At 37.8% G+C, this 23,724-nt stretch overlaps 1 protein-coding gene across 2 annotated transcripts; it reads left to right on the plus strand.

Annotated features, from left to right (window-relative positions):
• The first annotated feature begins 218 nt into the window (after window positions 1-218).
• LOC146002471 (palmitoyl-protein thioesterase ABHD10, mitochondrial-like) lies at window positions 219-23,724 on the plus strand. 2 transcript variants are annotated; one of them, XM_083140342.1, is made up of 6 exons: window positions 219-808; window positions 5,514-5,655; window positions 18,241-18,360; window positions 19,412-19,573; window positions 20,727-20,939; window positions 21,625-23,724. In XM_083140342.1, exons 1-6 carry the CDS (start codon window positions 540-542, stop codon window positions 21,628-21,630), a joined length of 912 nt encoding a protein of 303 aa, XP_082996468.1. In that variant the 5' UTR covers window positions 219-539; the 3' UTR covers window positions 21,631-23,724. The 2 variants fall into 2 exon arrangements, with proteins under 2 accessions (XP_082996468.1, XP_082996477.1); XM_083140351.1 differs by lacking the exons at window positions 219-808; window positions 5,514-5,655 and adding an exon at window positions 17,393-17,423.

A 23,724-nucleotide genomic window follows, 5' to 3' on the forward strand; every position in this document is an offset into this window, starting at 1 on the left:
GCTGTAGCATCGGTACGGCAAAAATCGAAACTTGATGACCAAGTCGGGAAATTTTCGTGAGGGGAGATGTTCGAAATATCTCGACACTGTGGAAATATCGAAATCTACACATTTTCCAAGTGATTTATTTTTGCATTTCTGGAAAAACAAACAATTCCAGAGAAGTTTTAAACACTACTAATGCAAAAAATATGTGAAAAATTAAAAGCCAGGAAGTCATTTCCCGTAGTCGGGATCGGAACGTGCTTCTTTTCGTAAAGAAGGAGAAGAACGCAGAAAACGCCTATCATTACCACTGTCTCTAAAACATATGTTTTCTTTGTACAATGTCGTAGGAACTAAGAACTCTCACAAACTGAAATTTGTTTACACTTGTATTTGTAATTCGCATACTATGCAATGCAGTGTATTTTATTTATCATAGAACAGTATTAGTTTTCGATGACGTTACTATAAACGTGTTCAATTGCAGACTTATGACAGGCTTTAGATGGCTCCTTGCAAGGATTGATACTTTCTAGTATTTAAACTACGACGTAATGTTTTCATCAAAGTTAAGCAAAAAGGCAGCGTTTTGTTTACCTTTTTTAAATAAAGTTATTTGCCGGAAATTTAATTTCTCTGCAAAATTATGTGCCTCGTTACAATACCTTAATATTACCGATGGAAGAAAGATAGCTTATCATAAATTCCTAGGTTCGAAGAAACCAACCATCGTGTTCGTACCTGGATTTATGTCCAGCATGGAAGGTACTAAAGCAGTTGGTTTGGAGAGATTTTGCCGTGAACGTGATTACAGTTACGTAAGGTATGATTGTTCATTATTAATTGTGTATTCGGTGTTTGCTTAACTACGAATGCATTAATTTCCTTGTATCTGTTGAATTGTGACTTTTGTTGCATAGTATAAGTATATTGTAATACAAGTACACACAATGTGTAGGTGTATGAGAGAAAGACGCACCCCCCCCCCAAACACACACAGATATATATATATATACCACATATGTTTGTGCACGCCACCAGCAAACAGTCCCAACAGAAAACATCATGGGGAGCACATTTTTTGTGATGCTTTTTCTTGTGAAGATGGTATCTTTTCATTAACAGTTTCATACATCAGAGACACATTTAAATCGGATATTTTGTCTTTCTCGTGGTTAGTACTTACCAATTATGTATTGCGGAACATAGTGGAAGGTGCCATTATGCTTTTTGCACGAAAACAAACACTTTTTCTGCTAAAATAAACCATTTACCTTAATGCTACGGAAAGCACGTCACGGTGCGATATCGCTTGCTTTGCGAATGATAACGCTTCTTTTGTTTTCGAATATCAATGTTTCCAACTCTATTGTGCATAAAAGTTGTAAAAAACTGGGGGTCACGTCTGGAAATTATACATTTTGATGAACCATTGCTCGTTAGCCCCACAAACCATTGATGTTAGCCCTCAAAACCATCCACGGGTAGCCCCACAAACCATTGACGTTAGCCCCAAAAACCACCCATGGGTAGCCCCACGAATCATTCACATGAGGTTAGGTTAGGTTCCATTAGCACTCATTTCAGCCCTAAATTCATCGAAAAACCATTTTCCTTTCTCGACAAAAAACCACGCATTTCTCGGAGAAAAAAAACACATTTCTCGAAAAAAAAAAAATTGCACGTTTGGAAACCCTGATTCCACTAGCGAGATCGCGTGACTTCAAATGCTAGAGCCATCTGCAGGTACATCTTGGAAACAACGGCATGATGATGTCGATTTTCACAAAATGCGCAATATTATTACATGAAAAGTGATTATTTATTGTTCTGCTGCATTGTAGGATGAAGTTTTAGGAAGAATATATATCGACGAAGGTTGTAAACCTTGGAGAAACTCATTTCCGTTAAGTAGTTTCTTGTGTAAAATTGCAGAAATGTGTCTCCGATGTATGAAACTTACCATCTTTTCAACACTACAATCCTCCGAAAAAACACATTTTATCCTGGGTGCATGCAACCTTACAGTACATATTCATGACTGCTCCAGGTTTTCTGGTAACAGTTTGGTATATCGGAGACACATTTCTTCATTTTTACAGAAGAAACTACTTACGGAAATTACTTTCTCTAAGGTTCCAACGTTCGTCGAGGTATTTTCTTTCATCATGGAATGGATTTTTCAAGAGAAATATCGGCGCACAAGTGCCATTGCTTTCGCTACGTGAACCTGATGCTGCATACGTTCGATGACGTAACGCCCCTGTCAGTGTTCCCAACTTTTTCTTTTTTTTTTATCTATGCTTGCCTAACCTAACCAAACCTAACCTAATCTTATCGGGAATGGTTCGTGGGGCTATCTGTCAGCTACCCGTGCATAATTTACATTTTGCACACGTGATGAACACGATAGTAGTTATTTTTCGATGAAGAAGATTGGAAACACTGCATACCTACAACAGTAGTCAACCTGTGCACGCCATTGTGTTACGGAAGCGAAAAAAGGAATAACAAAAACTACTCTATGTGAAAAATTGTGTTTGTTTTCATGTAAAAAGTATAATGGCACCTTGAACTATGTTCCGCAATACACAATTGGTAATTCTGGACCAGGAGAGAAAATCAGCAAGCGTAAAGAACCTTTATATCTCTAAAGTATTTCAATTCGATCCAGGAACCTTTTTTCTGAATGAATTTAAATATGGTCTAGGAATCTTTTTCCGGATGAATTGAAATGCATCCAGGAACCTTTATAGCGAACCAATTTAAATTCGGTCCATGAACCTTTATTCCAGGATCAATTTAAATATGGTCCAGGAACCTTTTTTTCTGAATCAGTTTAAATGAAACAATATGCAACTTGGATCGAATACGGACCTGACGATAAACAATTATCCACTTGTGAGCATGAAAGACTAATCCAGGTGCTGGCTGTCTTGAGAATGTAAGGTACAAGGTAGAAATGGGTGAAATGCAAACGCTGCAGTCACGTTACCACTCTCCATATAATCCCATTCTCTCGCGTGCGTTCCTTCACTTGGTTGTAGCAGCACTGCCATTCCCTGTCGTAATATCTGCTGGGAACACAGCAGTCTCACGTTACCTCATCGATGGCTCCTATTGGCTGCAGTTCCTGGATCGGATGCCGGAGCAACACGTGACGGGTTTGTTTGAACTCAATGTGACGCCATATAGTCCATTGCGTTATGTACTTTAACAACTTCGACAGGGGAGTTTTTGAATCTGGCCCACGAGAGAACAACAGCGTTTTGATTTATTCCCTGCGCTACGTTTTCTACAACCACAGTGTGACATTCCAATGTAAAACGTACTTCCGGACATCTCTCAAGCCTGGTCTGTAATTTTAAATAAATTCAATCCTGGTCTTGAAGAGAAAATCAGGAAATGTAAATGAGTTCTAGACAGTGTGTAACCTTTTCATATTTAAATCATTTCAATTCGGTCCAAGAACCTTTTTTCCGGATGAATTTGAATTCAGTCCAGGAACCTTTTTTCCAGAATGAATTTCAGTTCAGTCCAAGAACCTTTTTTACGGAAGAATTTCAATTCGGTCCAGGAACGTTTTTTCCCGCATCAATTTAAATACGGTCCAGGAGCCTTTTTTCATTGTAACAATACGCAACTTGTACCGAATTTAAATTGTGCGAGAGAAAAAAGGTTCCGGTCCTACAGCGGAACCCAATAGAATTTATGGGTTCGTGGACCTTTAACAACCCTGCCAGCAAGAAATATCAGTACTTACCTTTCTTCTTCTCAGCTCATTTTCGTCCTGCTTGATGATTTTGCATCTCTCTTGCTCTCCATCCTTTACAAGACCAGTTTGGAAGCGGCAAATACCAGTCAAAATTTGGTTGTGTATTTATATCATCGTGACATGTGCTTCTATGTAAATTGAATTCACTTATGTGTCTTTAAGTACACAGGAACCAAGCTTTGTGATTACTTACTGAATCTTTTGTGCATATCTATATTTCCCATGGGGGGGGGGGGGAGGGGGTTGGTGACCGTCCTTACACCCTCGAAAATTTTTTCCCCCCTCAATTTATAGATGTTGTTGTTTTTCAATGCTTTAAAGTTATTTCAACATGCGGAAACCACATGTTACCAAAATGTGACCCTGGACCATTGAATTCCTTTCATCTCATACCACTTCCATAAGTTTTTTAAAAGCAATTTTTGTTGCACAAGGAAAAGCATGTGCAAATTCAAAAAATGAGTTAAATTACTATCACCATGAGACCTAGGTTTGTCTTTATTTTAAAGTCATTAAACCTAATTTCTATTTGCTTTTGTTGCTAGTGTTGTTATTCGTGGCTTGATCGTGAATGAATGGTTTCTGGCAACAATGGCATTGGATAATATATGCAAAAATACTTGTTTATTTGCAGCCTTTTCTAACAGAATAACATATTTTTATTTGAATTCTATATTTAAACTATATTATTTAAGTAAATGTATAATCACAGTGTGCTTACCTTATTCTGCCAGTGTTGGTGCTTCATTCGCTAGCCTGATATTCTTGATATTCACATATTGCAACACTACTGTTTAGTAGGTGTCTGCTATTTGTGGCTGGAGAAAACATGGTGTTCTTCACACACCTGATTGTGGCGACATGTTAGGAGCTGGATATGCCTGCTGACAGACCCCATAAAAATCACTAATTACTTGCTTATAACACATCTCCCTGAGCTAAAGACAACAAACGTTCATATGATACACAATATTCCCAACCCACTCAAAATTTTCAACTTTCTCACTGGTGTACAGTGGGTCCCCAGCACCCCTGTATGTATGTGTAAGTAGTGAGTAGGTTAGATGGGTTGGTTTGTTGCTCATAGCATTATATTTACGTTCAACCTGCTTACGGCGGAATTATTTATATGGTGCTTTTCACAGTCAAGTCGTCAGTAGAGTGGCGGCTAGCATGGTGGGCAGTGAGAGTGTATCTGCCAGCAAACTGGATGCAGCATCCGTGTAACTGGAACCACTAGTTATGTAATTAAATGAGCACGTACCTTTTTACACATTTACGGCATCTTTTTAGAAAATTTTCACTAACACGTACCAATTCCTCTTCCGAAAATGCTTCAGTTTCTCTCCTGATATTTTCTTTCTTTCTTCTAATATATGGCTTCAGGTTTAAAAGCTTGGTAGCTCACCACACAGATGTCATGGAAATGTCTGTTTCTTGTACAAGGCACCGGATGATTTTTGAATAGTACATTCTAATCATGCTCCAACGCTGTCTACTTTCTCCTCAGTAAGCACACACTGTTTCACTCTTTGCTTCTTATCAAGAATAGACCCTGTTTCCCTAAATTTGTTCACAAGTTTTCGAACACTGTCTCTGTGTGGAACAGGAACATATCTGAATTCTGCTGCAAAACGCCTTCTAACTTCCCTACAAGAATTACTAACTTATTGATTATTAAATGTGTAAGATACAGTTGTGCATAAATGTGAACCTGCTGGTTGTGCTACATTGTTTTTTTTTTTTTTGTGAGGTTTGATCTGGAATGCCTTGGGCAGTCACCAGGGGATACCCAAGCAGTTCAAATGGATCACTGGATCGAAGATTGTCACCATGTTATCACTCGCCTAGTTGAGGGACCAGTGCAGCTAGTAGGCTACAGTATGGGTGGATGGGTATGTCAAGTTAATCAGAAACCAACTTTAAGTTGTAAATTTGTGTACACACACACATGTAGAGATATGGAGATGGATCAATAAATAAGGTATCAAGGTCCATAGAAACTCTACTGACAATGATGTTTTATACCCACACTTGTATGTTATAAGCACTGAACAGCAAGTAGAGTGCCATATTTAGTCGCCAAGTTAAACTGTTGTAGTCACGGCAGGATATCTTCAAACACAGAAGTGCAAGGAGTAGCTCTTAGGAATGGTCGATGTACCTCTGTGTGTGTGTGTGTGTGCGTGCATGTGCGTGCAACCGTCTTGCAGCAATACAACTGCTTTCTTGACATTACCATGTTCCCAGGTTCTTGAAGAATTTCTGCTGCCTTTGTTCCCTTTACATGCAGGAAATTAATCATGTGACCTCTATGTTTGACACGTTTGGAGATGTCCCACCATCCATGTACCTCTGTACTGTGTTACACTCTGCTGGCAACTTGAAGTGGTGGATATACATTTCTGTAACATGCATACAATAATATCAAACAACATCATGATTGCAATTTTTAAGGGCCTTGTTACCTTACTTATTTCATCGTCTTTGTACAGTCACGGACATTTCTTGGTTGTAACAACAACATTGATTTCCAGTGGTGTTATTGCAACCCAGATACTTATTATTAAAGAACAAAAAAAAGATATTTTAATTTCATGATATGCAAGGTGTTGATATACAATGCAGACAAACTTTTGCAGTGGATAGAGGACATTAAGGCAAACAATTTTTTTAAAATAATATTTCGAGACCTTGTTTTAATGCTACAATCCTGTGGAAAACAACATTTGTATCCTGCATATATAGTACATGATTCTCTTCATACTGTTAAAGTTTGTTAGTGTTAAATGGCAATATCATGTATAAACTATTGCACACGTTATGTCCTGCTTCTGATGACAGATCTTCCTAGTGTAAAATTATTCTTTGCCCAAAATAATGAATATTGACCAACCACCGCTTCCTCCCTCAAATACCTTTTGCAAGGTTGCAAGTTCTGATGATGATGCACAGATGTAAATTGCTCCTTTGGTGTATGCTAAAATGTGAGTACAAACTTCACAGAAGAACAGTTCGTAATTTTCTCATTGATTATCGTTTAATATATTTTTGTCTTTGACTCCACAATCAATGTTATATGGACCAACGGTGTCCTAACCACACAAACTGTCATTTGTTACATGTATATTTCCACCATCCACCCGTTTCAATTTTAAAATAATTATTTTTCAGGTCTGAACATTAGCTTAAGGTATTGAAAGGTGAGTTGTAATAATAAACAGTCAAGTTCTTTAAAATTTGATTAGATATTTTCTATCATTTCGTAAAGGTATTGCGTGCCTGTGAACAATGTTGATTTATAAAGATATATTTTAACAGCTTTGTATCAGAGCAATACTTTTACTATTGTGATGTATATATCATCTCAAAAATGTTTTAAAAAATTGTGAAATTTGTCTATAAGACAGATATTTTCAGAAAAAAATGAAATTTCTATTTTGAGACATGGCAGACACTGAAATATCTGTAGATATGTGAAACTTACCTTTTCCCATGCATTAATGATTTTATTGTATTGATTATGGGGAATTCGTCCACTATCTCCATGGAAATGCACATATACACTAAGTGCTCACTAATTGCGACCACCTACCTAATACTTCGTTGGTCCACATTTGGCTCGATAGACAGCCTGGACACGACGTGGCATGTATTCCACAAGGTTGACACCATATATTCCTGATGGCATCCCATAACAAGCCAACTGACGTCGGTGCAGGATGCATTGTTCAAAGAGCTCATTCCACAACATCCCACAGATGCTCTATGGGATTAAGATCGGGGGAGAAATAAGGCCAATTCATATGCTACATCTCTGTGGAATGTTCCTCCAGCCAAGCAAGTACAGTCCCACCTTGGTGGCACCATGCAATGTCAGCCTGGAAAATGCCGTCCCCATGTGGATAGAAGTGTTTCATTGTGGGATGTAAGTGGAGGCGGTCCATACGAATCAAAGGTCCCAGTCCATGCCAACAGAAGCAACCCCACATCATACAGCTGCCTCCACCTGCCTGTACAGCACTCACCATGCACGAAGGTTCCATAGCCTCATGCTGTTGGTGACACACACACACACCTGTCACAGTGGTGTAGCAAAAACCATGATTCTTCGGACAACACACCCTTTTCCAATTGTGCACAATCCAATCAGTGTGCTCGTGCACCCAAACGAGACAAAGTCGGCAGTGTCACTTTGTGAGGAGTGGGTGACGAGTGGGTCGTCTGCTGTGGAACTTCATGCATGCCAGTGTGCACCGCACAGTTGCGTGGGATATGGGTGTCGTGCATCCACTGTTGTATTGGTCCTGTAATTCCCGGATGCTGATTGTGCATTCAGCTGTCACAAGCCATTTGACTCAACGCTCTCCCTGCAGTGTCACTTTCCATATGCCCTTGCAATTCTGCCTCTTGGTGGTCGTTGCCCCATTTTCTTGCTACTCTCTGTACACCTTCACTACACTGGAACGGGTGCATCTGACCAGTGTGTCTGCGTTATTGATGCATCTGATGCTTGGACACCCACAATCATGCCCTTTTGGAATGATGTTAAATCCTGACCACCTCCCATTTTAACGTGCTGTTCGACTAACATGTAGCGTTGTGGTCTATACTTTCATCACTATACTTCTAGTCGGGGTGATCATGTAATCAGAACAGCTGCTGGGTCATCCCTTGTTTGGAGGAGTGGTCGCAATTCAATTAGCACTCAGTGTATAATAAAGGACTTTGTTAGTGTTGAGCTGATGTTCTTGTGAGGACCACACTTTGTGTTAATTAAGTTGGCACCATTATTTTGTGAACTTTGAATTTTGGGTTTCAGTGACAGTTATTTTAGTATTTGTATGTTTTAAAGTGTGTAGCTATGGCAAATTGATAAAGCCTAATTGTATAATGGAATACTTTTATAACAAATCATAATATGATCCTGAACAAATTTTAATTGTTACAATGTTCAAGTACAAGTGCAGGGTTGCTACTCTGGAAAACAGGGAAATGTCTGGGAATTTTACAGATCATCTGGAATTTATGTGCATATTGAAGTTTGCAAGAGAAAAAGTTTCAAAATGAACAAGCAGTTCACTTCCACTTCTGGATTCCGTTCTTGTGATTCCACTCCCAAAAAAGATTCAGATTAGAAACTTAGTTTCTTTCGTTCTTATGATTTTCAGTCTAGTGCAAAATTATGGTTCCTTCAGATTTCTGTAATAAATTTTCACTTTTATAATACTAGATATTAGAAAGAATATCAAAGTAAAACTTGCAGTCCAGATATCTGATTGATAACTAAAGTACATTGACAATATGATTGTAATTGTCGGAAAGGTTGGTGAAGATGAGGTTATCGTCTATTATTTTATAGATCTTAGTCTTGTTGGCATTTCTTATAGAATTCCTATATGCAACAAAAATTTCTCCAGATGCTGTGTACTTATAGATGTAAGCAAAAAAGCAGCATTTTCTACGACACTATAAATCCACCAGAAAATGAAAAGTTTTGTATGGTTTATGAACTTTTTCTATTGTTTTTATATTGTGGAGATCTGTTATGGTGAAATAATGAACCTTTGTTACCTTAACCTGAAAGCTAGATGCATGTGATTGTAGCACCCAATACATTTGATGCCGATTGTAATTTGACATTTTACTCTTTGAATTTCACATGTTCTTGTGTGTATAGAATGAAATATGATAAAAAAAGTTGTGGAAGTGAATATTCATAATAATTAACGGATTATATATTTTATTGAAAAACACAAGGTTCAAAAGCAAAAATCATGATGATAAACATGTTTGGGAAAAGGAACATTTTTCGACTGGAAAACCTGAAAATGTCAGGAAATTTCATAATCCAAAAATCATAGCAACCCTGATGTGAGTATCATTGTATATCCACTCTGTTGCTATTGGTATCAGCATCTGACTACCATGCTAAAGGTCCCGGGTTCGATCCCCGGCCGGTTCAAATCTGGGAACTTTTCTAACGATGGAAGCGGCCCCGGTGCCCACCCAGCGTCGAATAACATGGGTACCTGGGGGAAACCCTGGGGGGTAAAGGTGGTCAGGGGCATGATGCAGTGGCGTATGCTGGTTTTAACTAGTGGGTAATCTCCGACACTTGATTCATCCACCCACTCCTGAAGTCTCCCTGCAAATTTACCTCAACATCCATACAGGATTTATGAATATATGTGTGAAAAATTTTACCTTATTGTTGCGACCACTGTCGAATAATTGTTGTGATTGCACTTGCAGTTAATCTACGTTTAGAATTTCAAATGATAAAACAAGAGAATATAATAAATCTATAAGAAAAAACCTGTAACAAAGAATATGAAAGGAATGCGGTAGTGAAATAAAAACCCTCAATATTAATTTAAGTGTAAAATTCAAGTTACCCCAGTACCCAGTCACTCGTGCATTCCCGATTTTTGTTTTTATACACGGAAGTTTAAGTTCAAGATCTATGGTACAAGAGATGCTACTGACCTACCTACATTAACTATTTGAAATTTCTCCGGAAAAGATCCCGTTCCAAATATTTTCGCACGCAAATATTGTATTATATCCATTCATTGCCTTTAACTTCAGTGAACACAGCACTAGCACGAATACTAAACCACTAACAGCTAAACAAATATTAAATTCTCGAATCGCTACAACACGCATTCAATTCCCTGCGCCAATCTTCTATTGTGGTTCCTTCCTGCTTGACACAGAATTAAATTCCCTATGGATGTTGAAAAATTCCCTTTCCCAGCTTTATATTCCCTGCGATGCGCGAGGTTCTATAAGTTGGAATCATTGCGTTTTTTGTTTATATATTTTACATTCAAACATCTTTTATCATTATGATCATTGTTAATCTAAAGAGGGGGGAAAAGCAACTTAAATTACCTAATATATGTGTACATATATATATATATAATTTATTTCTGATAGCCACCCAGCGTCGAATAACATGGGTACCTGGGGGAAACCCTGGGGGGTAAAGGCGGTCAGGGGCGTGATGCTGATCACATCACCCCCACTCATGACCGGATCAAGAAAGTGTGGGGCGTTACCCCCACACCCCCTATACGCCTTCATGGCGCGGTGCTTAGCACAAGGGAACACTTTACCTTTTTTTTTTTTAGCTTTCCCTTTTAAAAATTATTCATTTCTGTGAAAGAAGTACTCTCACTAGTTTTGAAGGCTACAAAGAAAGTAATCACGCATTTTAAAATACAAAAATGAAAAAAGTAAGCATATAAATAGTTTAATTACTTCATTAATCGATTGATTAAACTGTTATTTGACGTCGCTTTTCTGCCACTTTTGGCTAATCACTATGAGTGATGATATGACATTGATGAAGGGACATTTACAAAGAACACCCATGCCTAGACCGGTATTCGAACCCTGGAGCTCTGGTGTCGTAGGGAGCTGTGCTAACACTCCGCAATGGAGGTCGGTGTAATAGTTTTTTTTTTTCCTTTGACAATATCTGTTGAAATAGCAGAGATCAGGAAGACAGAAGCAAACGTAAAATGAGAATTTTCATAGAATTGGTTCGCAAATGTTGTTCAGATGTCTCTGTTTCTCGCGCATTTTCAGATGTATTTTCTCTTCTTTCCTTTCCAGTACGTAATTTGTGAACCCAAAACCTGTTTCCTGATAAATTTCCCTGTCGTAAACAACACAGCTCCTACGATACAAAGGCCATCGGGGAAGAATGGCAGAAGAGGGTGCCAGCCAAGGGAACGGCAAAGGCTCTGGGGTGGAGAGTGCGACCGATGGACTCTTTCCAGAAGGAGCTTACCCTTGCCACGGAATAACCGCGCCTGAGAAGCAGTGTTTCCAAGGAATATAGTGTTTCCTTCCCCTCTCGTCAAGGGTTTTAAAGGGAGCCGGTGGAATCTCACCCTGACGTCACCAGATTCCACCAGCTGGAGAAAAAGCCTCACGGACATTCCGCGGCAAACGGTTGAAAACATTCGAGCGCTGGAAGCAAAGAAATATGTGATTCAAAGATTGGTTCGGAAGAATATACGAAGAAATAAAAAACAACTTTTTAAAAAATTATAGCCGGGTCATCTCCGATTACCTAGGTGACCCAGAATATACGCCGCTGGCATGATGCTGATCACATCACCCCCACTCACGACCGGATCAAGAAAGTGTGGGGTGTTACCCCCACACCCCCTATACGCCTTCATGGCGTGGTGCTATGCACAGGGGAGCACTTTTATCAGCATTGGTTCAAAGTGGTATCGGCTTGGCCCTAGATTTTATTTATAAATAATTTAATGTGGAGAGAGAAAACTCGAGAATATGTAAACTGTATGTTGAATAATAGTTTTTCTTGTATGTACGCATTGCTTGCATTATAGAATTATTTTCCTGTAGTTTACGGTTATTACAAGCATAAGAAAACAAGTGTTTCTTTGTGACGTTTCAGGAGAACACACGCTCCCTTCATCAGACATTTATTTTCATTTTGACTAAAGATCAGTTATAACAATGGTTAGTAATTTTTTAAACAAAAAGAATCCGTTATATAATGCAAGGTTATTAGAAGTATAGGTTGGGCCAATCCGTTGTTTACTCGTAATGACGAAACGACGGTAAGAGGTGAATTTATCCATGAAATGAATTCCAAATCTATGAGCTAGTGTTGCACTATGCAGATAGGAAACCATGCCAGAAACTGAACACACGAAATCGAGTACACAAATGAGCATTTCCACCCATTTACATTTTGTGGCTTCAGACAAATTGAAAATAAATATAGATAGGTACATATTGTTATTCGGGACAGAATATTTTTGATCGGAACGGGAATTTTTTTTAAATCCCGACATTCGGGACGGGAAATATTCGCAATTTCTCGACTAGTCGGGAAATCTCAAATTCTCATTTTCACCTTAAGTGATTTTCTTTGCATTTCTGGAAAAACTAACAATTTTCGATAAGTTCCAGACACTTGCAATGTAGAAAACGTCAAGAATTAATAGCGTTTTAAAATGACCATTCGGTATTTCCCGACTGATTGGGATCCAGAAATTTATGGAAGTCATTTGCTGAAGTCGTGATAGAGACGGAATTTTTCTTTCCTATCCCGGTCCCGACTTTCCGAGCTACCGCACACCACTTGTTATTATTATTTGTTTTAGTTCAGCACAAGATACATCTTCCAAGTACGTTGAACATAATATATACGTTTTTCAAAAGGATTCTTCGGTCTTTGGATTCGTGTGGAAACGCTAACGTGAATCGGTTGGCAAAATTTGTTTTTTTTTTAAAAAAGAACAAAACAAACTGTTTTTTTTTGTTTAAAACATGTTTTTTTGTTTTAAACATAGTTTTAAACATGAGTTAAAAAAACATGTTTTAAACAAAAGAAAGTCAACCTTTTCCCAGTAAATTATAGTTAAAGAAAAAATACTCATTTTTATGAGTGTAGCGGCAGCAAGGAGAGTTTATTTACCTTTGGAGATAAGGTTTACCATACTGCAGGGTGTTCGGGACACAATGTTTTGGGTCGGGATGGGAAATTCTTTAAATCCCGACATTCGTGATGGGGCAAATTCTCAATTTCCCGACAAAGTCGGGAAATTTTCGGGACGGGGTATGTTCGAAATTTCCCAAAACTATTGAAATCTCGAATTCTACACGTAATTTCCATCTTAAGTGCTTGTTTTTGCACTTCTGGTACAAAACTAACAATTTCCGATAAGTTCCAGACATTTACAATGCAGAAAACGTCGAGAATTGACGACTTTTTAAAATGACCATTCGGTATTTCCCGACTGCTTGGGATCCCGAAAAGTCGGGAAGTCATTTCCTGAAGTCGCGATCGGGCCGGGAATTTTTGCCCCAGGCACGTAGCCAGGAATTCTTTGTAGGGGGGGGGGGGCGAAGTCAATCCTAGAGGGGGTAATTTCTTAATATATTGTGTCACATTGGCAGATATAGCAGGGTACACAGAGGCACTTGCCCCCTCCCCCGAAAGAGATAAGTGGATGATATCTTGAAACTGCAATGATCAATAAAAACTTCGAGCAGCATCAAATAGCAACATTTCGATAATGATCTTTCCAGATTGTCAAAGAATCAGTGGCGTGCCCAAGGGGGGACTAGTGGGAGTTATACCCCTCCCTTTTGGTCCAATATTTAAAAAAAATAACGTCAAAGGCAGGAAAATATGGCAAAATGAGGAATGACTCCTTAAAAATGTAGACATAACCCCTCCCTTTCGAAAATCGTGGGCACGCCACTTCAAAGAATATAAAGTTTAACATAAATAAGCTAATAGAGACTGTATCAACTTGATATCTACAGGTCGATAATGTTAATAGATGATTAACATGTACCAAGAGCTTTGGGCCTCTCTGCAAAACTGATTGGGGGAGCCCTTTATAAATCATGCTTCATAATGATTCCCTCTGGTTTCCAGGATGCAAGTTTTTTACTCACAAAGGTAAAAATGAGAATCCAACAACACCATTGTATTGTGTTATGTAAGAAAAATCGAATTAATTAAATAATAATGGTTACATATTATCTACACTTTTATGAATTGTGTAAAAATTTGTAATACATTTTTTGTACTTGCTAAAACATTAAAACATGGGTCCTTTAGTCCACCACGGACTCTATTTCCTTCAAAGGGGAGACTCTTGCATCACTACAGACAATGTTTGCCTACTGGTTACGTTAACCATTTTGCAAAATATTGTGTGAATTGTATTATATTATAGTTGAAATACATGTTTTGACACCTGACAAACAAATAGGAATCCCTTGACTGATCAATGACTTCTTGGATTATAGTGTCATCATTAATATTTCATATTAAATTTCATAGAAAGAAATTGTTTTAATAGGGCGCAAATAACTTTACGGGGTGCCATGGCATTCTCTTTAACATTTTTTTTTACTATAGATCATTTGGCTCCCAGGGCCGACTCCCGCCGCCCCATAGCTATGGCTCTGAACTTGGACTATAAGAATAGCAGATATTGCGAGCGAAGCGAGCAAGGACATTGTACGAAATGTATTGTTATTTGTATAAAATTTGAAATGGAGGGGGGGGGGGCTATTGCCCCTTGCAAGTCCCCTTGGCCGTCTGTAAGAAAAATGCAAGGAACACATAAAAACTAATTCCATCATGAGTATCCAATTGTCCTGCTATTCTTAGATTCTCCTAGTCTTGTTTTTTTACTTCAATGTTTGCTTCCCATAGAATGGACTTCCGTCCAAGGTGGGGGGGGGGGGGGGCAAAGACCCATGCCCCCCTGTGGTTTCGGCCCTGTTTGTGAGTGTCTCTTCATCAATTTCACGTCATCAGTCATTGTTGCCATTAGCTAGAAGTGGCAGAAATGCAACGATACGTAACAAAACTCAAATATCCACTCCCGCTCTCTATCACATGAAGCAAAAATTTAAGCAGTTCCAAGTTCATAGCAACACATCCCAAGAAAAACATCCGACACCTTTACGCACTTTTAATACAAGACTACTCAAAATGTCACAAATCTTCTAGATTCCGAAGGAATGTGTTCTGTATTTTTCACAGATGTGCCAAAGCAGGCTCTCAGGGAGGCGCAGTTGTTCCTGCCCCCCTCTAGCTACGGGCCTGTTTTGCCCCCGATCCCAGTTCCGACTTTTCGGGATCCCGCACACCTCTACTGCAGGGACAAAGGTTGGGGGTAATAACCCCCTTTTTCCTTCACTGTTGAAGTAGGTTAGGATTCATATTCATCTAAATTTCAAGAAACTAAATATTATTGAATTACTATCCTCGTCCTGGAAAAATCAAGGTGAAATATTTCCTGCTGCCTGTACAGTTTATATAGCAGAAAACAACCTGCAGTGTCATAATAAATTCTCCAGATCAATTTATCTTTCCAGGTACAAAATTATGTTACCAAAAGTAACCATCTGCGCTTCATTCAGTTATACAAACCAATGAATCGTATCGCAAGAGAAATAAAAATCACGTCATGATCAAAATCAAGCATTGTGTATTCAGAAACTTACAGGATGGTAGGAAACAAAGAACTAAGAAGTTTCATTTCTACAGTAAAGCACGGGTCTTTCTTGTCGCACAACAGTTTGCTACCTTGTGCATACAACGTAGGCATGTGCCCCAAAATTAAAAAGCTTTCTCCCGTGACGTCAGAACAAAAGGTTGCTCAAGTGTTGTGCGATAAGTGAGACCCATAAAGCCCGGATTAATTGACACAGATTCAATGAAAAAAACAGGGCTGCCAAACAAAAAAAATATCATAGATTATAAAATATCAAGTACCAAAATGTGTTTTAAACACTTCTAAAAAAAACATGTTTAAAACAAAGTGTTTTAAACACTTTTGTTTTAAACATGCCAACCCTGGAATCATGCTAATGCTAGAATCTGCAGTGTGCATTTCTGCCCAGAAGATTATGTACGTAATCTGAAAAGTCAACTTTTAGGTTTACATCGAAGAAAGATCCTTAAGCAAGAAACCTTCGACTCCTTATTATGAGCAGGAATGTAGGGTGTATAATCCTGGTAAATACTTCGCCTACCATTTCTTTGCCATTGGTGTACAATTCTCTCTCGCTTTTTCCCTACATATTCACAAAAAGCAATAAAAATACAAACTGCTAACTTTTCATTCCATTTTGGTTATTTATTAAACGGTACGTGTTTGTATTTATATTTGATAAATTTGCTTTGCTCTTCCGGCCATTTAAGTCAATTGAGATTATGAAGAAGTGATAAAATAGATGAATGGCCAATCACAGTTCCCCTTACTTACAAGAGCGACCACAAGAAAAAGAACCTTCCTCCTCTTCCGTTCAACTCGGACTATAAGAGAGCATGCTCCACTCTCCCCCTCCCCTCCACACTGGAGTACGGTGCACAGGAGTCGCGAGTCTACGCACGTTTCTTTGCTTGTGGTTCCACTATAATAGTAATTTAAAATTGTACACTCATCTCACTTAGTTTTCCGGCAGTTTGTTTCTTTATACATCATATTTGGAGAAGATACAATTCAATCTATAGTTGTACGTACACTGTATATAACACACCTTATTACTGACTTCCTTGACCCTGGATGTACAGGGTCAAGGAAAACAAAGAAATGAGCATAATTTCCTCTTCGGTGAAGATGTTGTACCTAAACCAAAAAAAAACAACTCAAATAATGAACTCGACAATGTAAATTGATGAGATTTAGTAAATCATTTGATGAAGTGAACTAATTCTGAGTGGACTAATCGCAAAGGACATAATCAGCTCAGATCCTATTACTTCTTCATGGTATGTGACGTAAAGTTCCCGCCCAACCGTTTGACGGCGTTAGTGGTTATTGCATCTCCTTTTCCATAGCCTGTAGTACACATCTTCATCTAGACATTGTTCTTGTTCTGGTGTTTAATATCTGCATACTGCAACACTGTCGTTTTGTCATTTCACGTGACTTCACATTGAAGTGATGCATTCACTTGGCCGGTTACACGTCATCGCACGCAAAAACTTCAACCGTTACCATGGTTTTGGGCAAGGGCTGATATAATGGATGTTGTCAATGTTACATTGTTGTAATATAGCAACTTAACTGTGAAAAAAGCAGTCTGTTTTATTTTTATTTCAGATTTTTTTAAAATTATGAATCCCAAATATCATCAGGTAATTCAAATTCATCATTGTTTTTGTTACATTAAATTTTAAAGATTGTGGCTTACTCCATTTGTGAAAAAGAAAACTCCATACTGGATCTGTTACCATTTTCATTATTTAATTTATTCCAGTGTTCTTATGCAATGAAAGAAGCTTTCCTGTTAATCTTTTTAAAACCCTTCTCTTTTTAATCAAATGCTTCTCTTCGATGATATGAGTTGACAAACCTGTTCTTGGGTTTAGATTTATAATGTCCAATTTTATCGTGTTCGTGCCATCTTATTGCCATTTTCCTTGCTGTTTGTCCCACATAATCCTTTGAACATGAACAACTTATATTATATATTCTTGTGGTTTCCACATCTGGTAGAGAGTTTCTCATTTTGAATTCATTAAATGTACATTCCAAACTTCTTGGTGATTTAAAAACAATTTTGAAATTAAAACTTCTAAAAATGTTTGCAATTTTATGTGAGAATCCCTTATGGAAAGGAATGCACACAAATTTCTTTTCAACTGTATCTTTATTATTATATGTATTATAACTGTATCTTTAATCAAAATGAAAATAAATGTCTGATGAAAGGAGCGTGTGTTCTCCTGAAACGTCACAAAGAAAAACTGTTTTCTTATGCTTGTAATAACCGTAAACTACAGGAAAATAATTGTATGTTGAAGTTGACTATTTAGCAGTAGACCTAGGACAGCCTTTTCACTATCAGTATCAATGGTAAAGTTACCAAATACCACACATAAATTATGTTTTTACTTTCTTTTTTGCTGTTAATAAATATGGGAAGTAAAATTTACTCTGATCTGTTTTCAGCTCTCATTGATAACTGCTATAAGAAATCCGAAGAGGATCCACAGCTTGGTGTTAATTTCACCTTCACTAAATTTCATCTGGAACTATTTTGTTCTGGCCTACAGTCAAGCGTCGCCTGAGGTAAGATAGCAGAGTTTGTCATTCCAATTATTTTTGTAGAAAATTTTGTAGCTTATAGTTGATTTGTAGAGGAAATGCTTCCTGGATTTTTCAAATTATTTATTCATTATTTCCTCTCAGGATCAGAGGCTTTTCTCTTTTCACTTAATGTATTTTTGAAAATTCAAAGACAGTTCATGATGGTTTTATTCTCCATTTTTCCTGGAAGACATCCTTTAATAATAATAATAATAATAATAATAAAATATCCATTTCTGCATTTTTCTTTGTTTTATGAAACTTTTTCAGTGCATTTTCAAATATTATGATCTCGTAATGTATGTATAAGATTAACAAGAAAGCAATAAATTCAAAATCATTGTTACACAATATACTTTGCTGAATGTTAGTTAGAGTGGTTCTTTATTAGTATACAATATTAATATTCAGCATTGTGCTTCTGCTTTTACCTAGTCTAACATTATAGTTCGAGATGGGTGCCGTGGAATAGTAGGTTAGGTTATTTCACTTTTCTTTTCTTCCACTTTTGGCTAATTGTAAGGAATAGTAGGTTAGTGCACCGGATTTGTAGTAAATCACAATCACGGACCACCTAATGTTTCAATTCCTCTGACATCAAAGATAATTTTGTTTTCCTTCAAATTAGAGAAGATGTGCTCTCTCAGTGAAAGTAGAAGCACTAGACAGTGGATAATATCCAATTAGCATTGCTTGCTATTATAAATATTAGCTTTGCTTTTTTCTTCCACAATCAAATGGAGTTTAGATCTTTACAACTTGTTTGTGTAACCAAATCCATCTCATCACACACACATATATATGGGTTTGTATAATAATATTGCACTAGAGATAAACTGAAGAAGAATGGTCACATAAATTAGAGAATTTCAACCAATGAAGGAACAAAAGCTTTTATTAATTTTAATCGAAAAGAGGCGAGTGAGGTTGTGCATCAAGGAATCAGTTTGACCCCATCGCCTTCCTCACCCATGTGACATTAAACACAAGATTATGTGGTGTGCAGATTTAAAATTATGATATTTTGTTCCAGGGAAAGGCAAGATTGGATGCCGGAAAGGTTTACAAGTTCACCAGCGAGTACCTGGAGATGTTCTTGAGAAAAGATTTTGCGGAGAGGAGCAAGAAACATGAAATTGACTTGGGACGATCTGTACCAATCAAAGTCCCCACTCGTGTACTATGTGGAATGCAGGTAATTTGTAGAATATTCAAGCAAGATGCTTCCACAGACAATATCAAGGGGATGAATAATCTCCTACCACATTTCAAGTCCTGCTGGCAGTTACTTTTACATAACACTGTCAGGGCTCCTCAGTGTCACTGTCCTTGATTGAGTAAACATTGTTTTTTCACATAACTGCAGAAAGGGCCTCTCTGATTGTGTTCTGGTAAAGCTATCACCTTGTGATGAAGGTGTCGCAGGTTCAGTCCCTGGTGGAGGCATAGTGGTTCACCTCCCTCTTTAAACTGAAGAAACCATCCCAAGTAGCCTAAGTGAGCATAAAGTGGTCTTGGACCAAACAAGTTTTATTTAACTGCTAGGAAAGAAATCCTTCATTGCATTGGAGCAGCTTTTTTTCCATTACAGCAAAGTACAGAGCCATGAATGACACAATGAGACATTCTGATTTTGCACCTTACATTTCATGTCAGCATAGGATCCACTTAATGTAATAGTTTCATCAACTCTTTCCAACAGAGTTTTCATTTCTTATTTTCTATTTTGCATATTATTAGGAGCTGTGGTGGTATAGTCATTAGGGCATCTGACTACCACGTGGGAGACCCAGGGTGGGTGATCTAAGGTCGTAATTATTTCAACCTTGTTGCCGCACAAAGCAGCTCCAGGGATCACCCAGCCTCAAATCAATAGGTACCTGGGGCCAACCCTGGGGGATAAAGGTGGCCGGAGCATGGTGCCAATCTATATCCACGGGGAACTTACCTTGACCATAGTATTAGCAGTATGCTCCTGCTACTTTTGTTTACCCACGGTACCCATTCAATTGAGGCTGGGTGAGCCTCAGAGCCACTTTATGGCAGTCAGAGCGTACCAACTAGACCACCTTGGCTCCACGCAAGCATGCATGAGCATAATTTTAATGCTAAGAGCACCAACCTACGTAACCTACTCTCAGAAGAATATGGGATGGCCCTCCTAGTAGTGTAGTGGCTTACGCTGTTGCCTTGTGATCAAGTGGTTGTCGATTTGATTCTTGGAGGAAATGTAATTTGCATAAAGCAGACTTACAGCATACTTTTTGTTAGCAAATAGGAACATTATGAAATTGGCATTTTGGCTCACTCAACTCTTAACACGACTTTTGTTGATACCTTGTACTTAGGACATGACAGTCCCATACACTGTTGCTCTGAAGCTGGTAGAACACATGCAGAGCCAGGACGTAGATGTGATAGTGAGGAAACAGGAGATGCATCGATTCACTGACCCTGAAGACTTGGAGTTGCTCTTCCTGGTCGTTTCGCAACTTCTAAAAAGCTACCCACTTGAACCTGTCCAGCAACCAAAATACGATGAACTTATTTTCAAAACCAGGGTAAGTTCCAATGCCCATGGCTACACAGCAAACTTTTCTTCCAGAGCACTCCAAATAGGTTTATTGAGATAATTCTGATCAGTATGACTAGGATTTTATAACCTAAAAACCATGAAATATGCAAAATAAAAAATGCACTTATGGTTTAAATGTTCCAAAAATTCACTCTAAAACATTAAAAAAATGCTTTAATAACAATGTGAATTTCTAATTAATAAATTATTTTCTCATGTAGCTCACTTCATGGGGTGAACTATTTATTTAAGAATAAAAACAGAAGAGAAAGCAGTCAAAAGTATGAAATTTTATAGTCCTATTTATTTTATTCCAAATATCAATACTGGGATATTCGAGTAACAGCAGTTTGCTCACTCTATCATCACACCCATAAGATGTGCAAAAGTACAAAGCACATTTTTCATGTTTTTTTTTTTTAAAAAAAAATAAAATGACTAATGTGATATTTCTATACATAGCTTGTAAATTAGTTCAAAATTCTGCCTTTTTTGGTGTTATTTTTATGCATTTGAAGATATTATTAATTCGGCTTGGTTTTGTAAAGTAAATTACAAGATAGTTTATCTTGTCAAGGACAACACCTCTCAAAGAACCTGAATATTAAAAAATGTTTTATTGGTTTATATGTAGATTTATTTATTATTAAGTGTTTCTTTTTTAATTTCAGTCATGACTTCGATGAAAGTAGAATCTATGTGGGGAAACATTACTACTGCAACTAAATAGTGGAGGAAGAAGACACTAGATTCTTCTTCATGACACATATGTTGTTATTATGAACATATCTCCTATGTGGATTCCATTATTTGCTAGTCAGAACATGTATATGTGTATGTGTGTGTGCAATCGAGAATTAATTGACTCTTGCACAAGAGCCAGAGCATGGCAATGTAATGGTAATGGCCTTATTATTGATTGGGTTCTAGCTGTAATTGCTTTCACTACTGACACTTAGCATTTTTTTGTGTGTACGAAACTTACCTATTGTTATGCTTCATTATGCTTATTTCTTTAAATTACCTCTAATGTTGACACCTTTTGTTTTGCCTATTTACATGATGAGTTACAAACATAGATTTGCTCAGTGAAGTGTAATGAAAGGATAATGAATCCTTCAAGTTAACAAATTAGCGCACATTTGCTCCTATCTTGCTTTTTCCACCAATATCAGAACAAATCTCAATATTATTTTTTCATTCTTAACCTTTAGAGGGCGGATGGAATTAGGAATTGTTGTTTTGAGTCCACTTTATGCACTGCACAGATATGGTAATTGGGATTGGACCTACAATTTAAAGTGGGATTTGAACCGCTGTGCAATGTGCCTCCACCAGGCATCGAACCCAGGGCCCCTTAATTACAAGGCGACGACGTTATCACTATGCCATCGGGGAGGATGATAGCTGTGTTTATCAGCATGTGTATTTGCCAATAGACGACTGGTAGCTATGTTTACCACCTCCACATGGCAGCAATTAACACGTCATTTCTTGAAAACTACAGGTGATAATTCAGTTGCATTTTTTATTTTATTTATATACATATGAAAGTATAACATACTTGATCACAACACAATATATCCATTGTTACTATTACACTGGTCAACAAGATTTTGCTTATCATTGTTTTGTGATGAATTCTTATAGATTTCGACCCACTAAACACGAATCCGGCAACGATTTTATCGAAATATCAACATTTTAAAAAATATTAGCATGTTTTGTTCCCTTGCACTGCTGGCTTAGCCACAGCAATATGGGTGTATTTACTCTTAGAGTAACTAGATGGAAGCACAGCTGCTGTTGATTTTAACTTGTGTAAAGGTTCGAAACGCTTCCTTCATATCTACCCCGTCTGTGTGGTTTATCTAATTTTTTTTGTGTGATTTTATCGGTGCGTAGTAAATTTGAAGAGTACAAGCACTCACCTGAATTCCTACTTTGGCTTTGTGGTTGTGTGTTTCAAGGTTGTTTGTTCGCCACCATGTCTGCTACTTCAGTCTGGGTGTGTGTTAATCTGCGTTAATTTGCTTTGTTATGGAGCAGCATGTCAGTGGGTCGGAAGTGCAAATTACATGCAGACTCGTTATGTTATGTATGTGGATACTATATTGGGCCGAAGCAAGTTTAGCATGTCATTGTACCAGGGACAAAATTTTGTGAAGCCTATAAAGAGTACTTTGGAATGGCTGTTGGTGATCTGGACAAACCATGAACTCCACATGTTACGTGTGGTAACTGCAGGTCGACGATGGAACATTGGTTGCGCAGGAAAGGCATGCCATTTGCGATTCTGCGAGTGTGGAGGAAACCTACAAATCATCATGATGATTGTTACTTTTGCATTATCGACCTGCTACATTTCAAGAGAGGGAAGAACATGCATCAGCCACAGTACCTTGACATGCCATTGTCCCGAGCACCTGTTCCTGACAGTGAAGTTCTTCCTATACCATCGCCTCCAATCCAAACCACATTTGCGGAAGAAGGTAGTGATTTGGACAGTTCTGGTGACCATGTTACTGATGATGAGGATATCAAGAAACCTCATTTACTGAACCAGAAAGAGCTAGATGACCTTATTTGATACCTGAATTTACCAAAAAATAAGTCTGAACTTTTAGCTTCACGGCTGAAGGAATGGAACTTGCTATTTCCTTCCTATAGAATAACAAAATTCAGAAAGAGACACCAGGTATTTTCGTGTGTTTTTTTTTTTTTTTTTTTTTTTTTTTTTTTTTTTTTTTTTTTTTTTTTTTTTTTTTTTT

The sequence above is a fragment of the Lepisma saccharinum genome, chromosome 1, assembly GCF_977018435.1.
Source record: "Lepisma saccharinum chromosome 1, izLepSacc3.1, whole genome shotgun sequence".
In the NCBI taxonomy this organism is placed as follows: Eukaryota; Metazoa; Arthropoda; class Insecta; order Zygentoma; family Lepismatidae; genus Lepisma; species Lepisma saccharinum.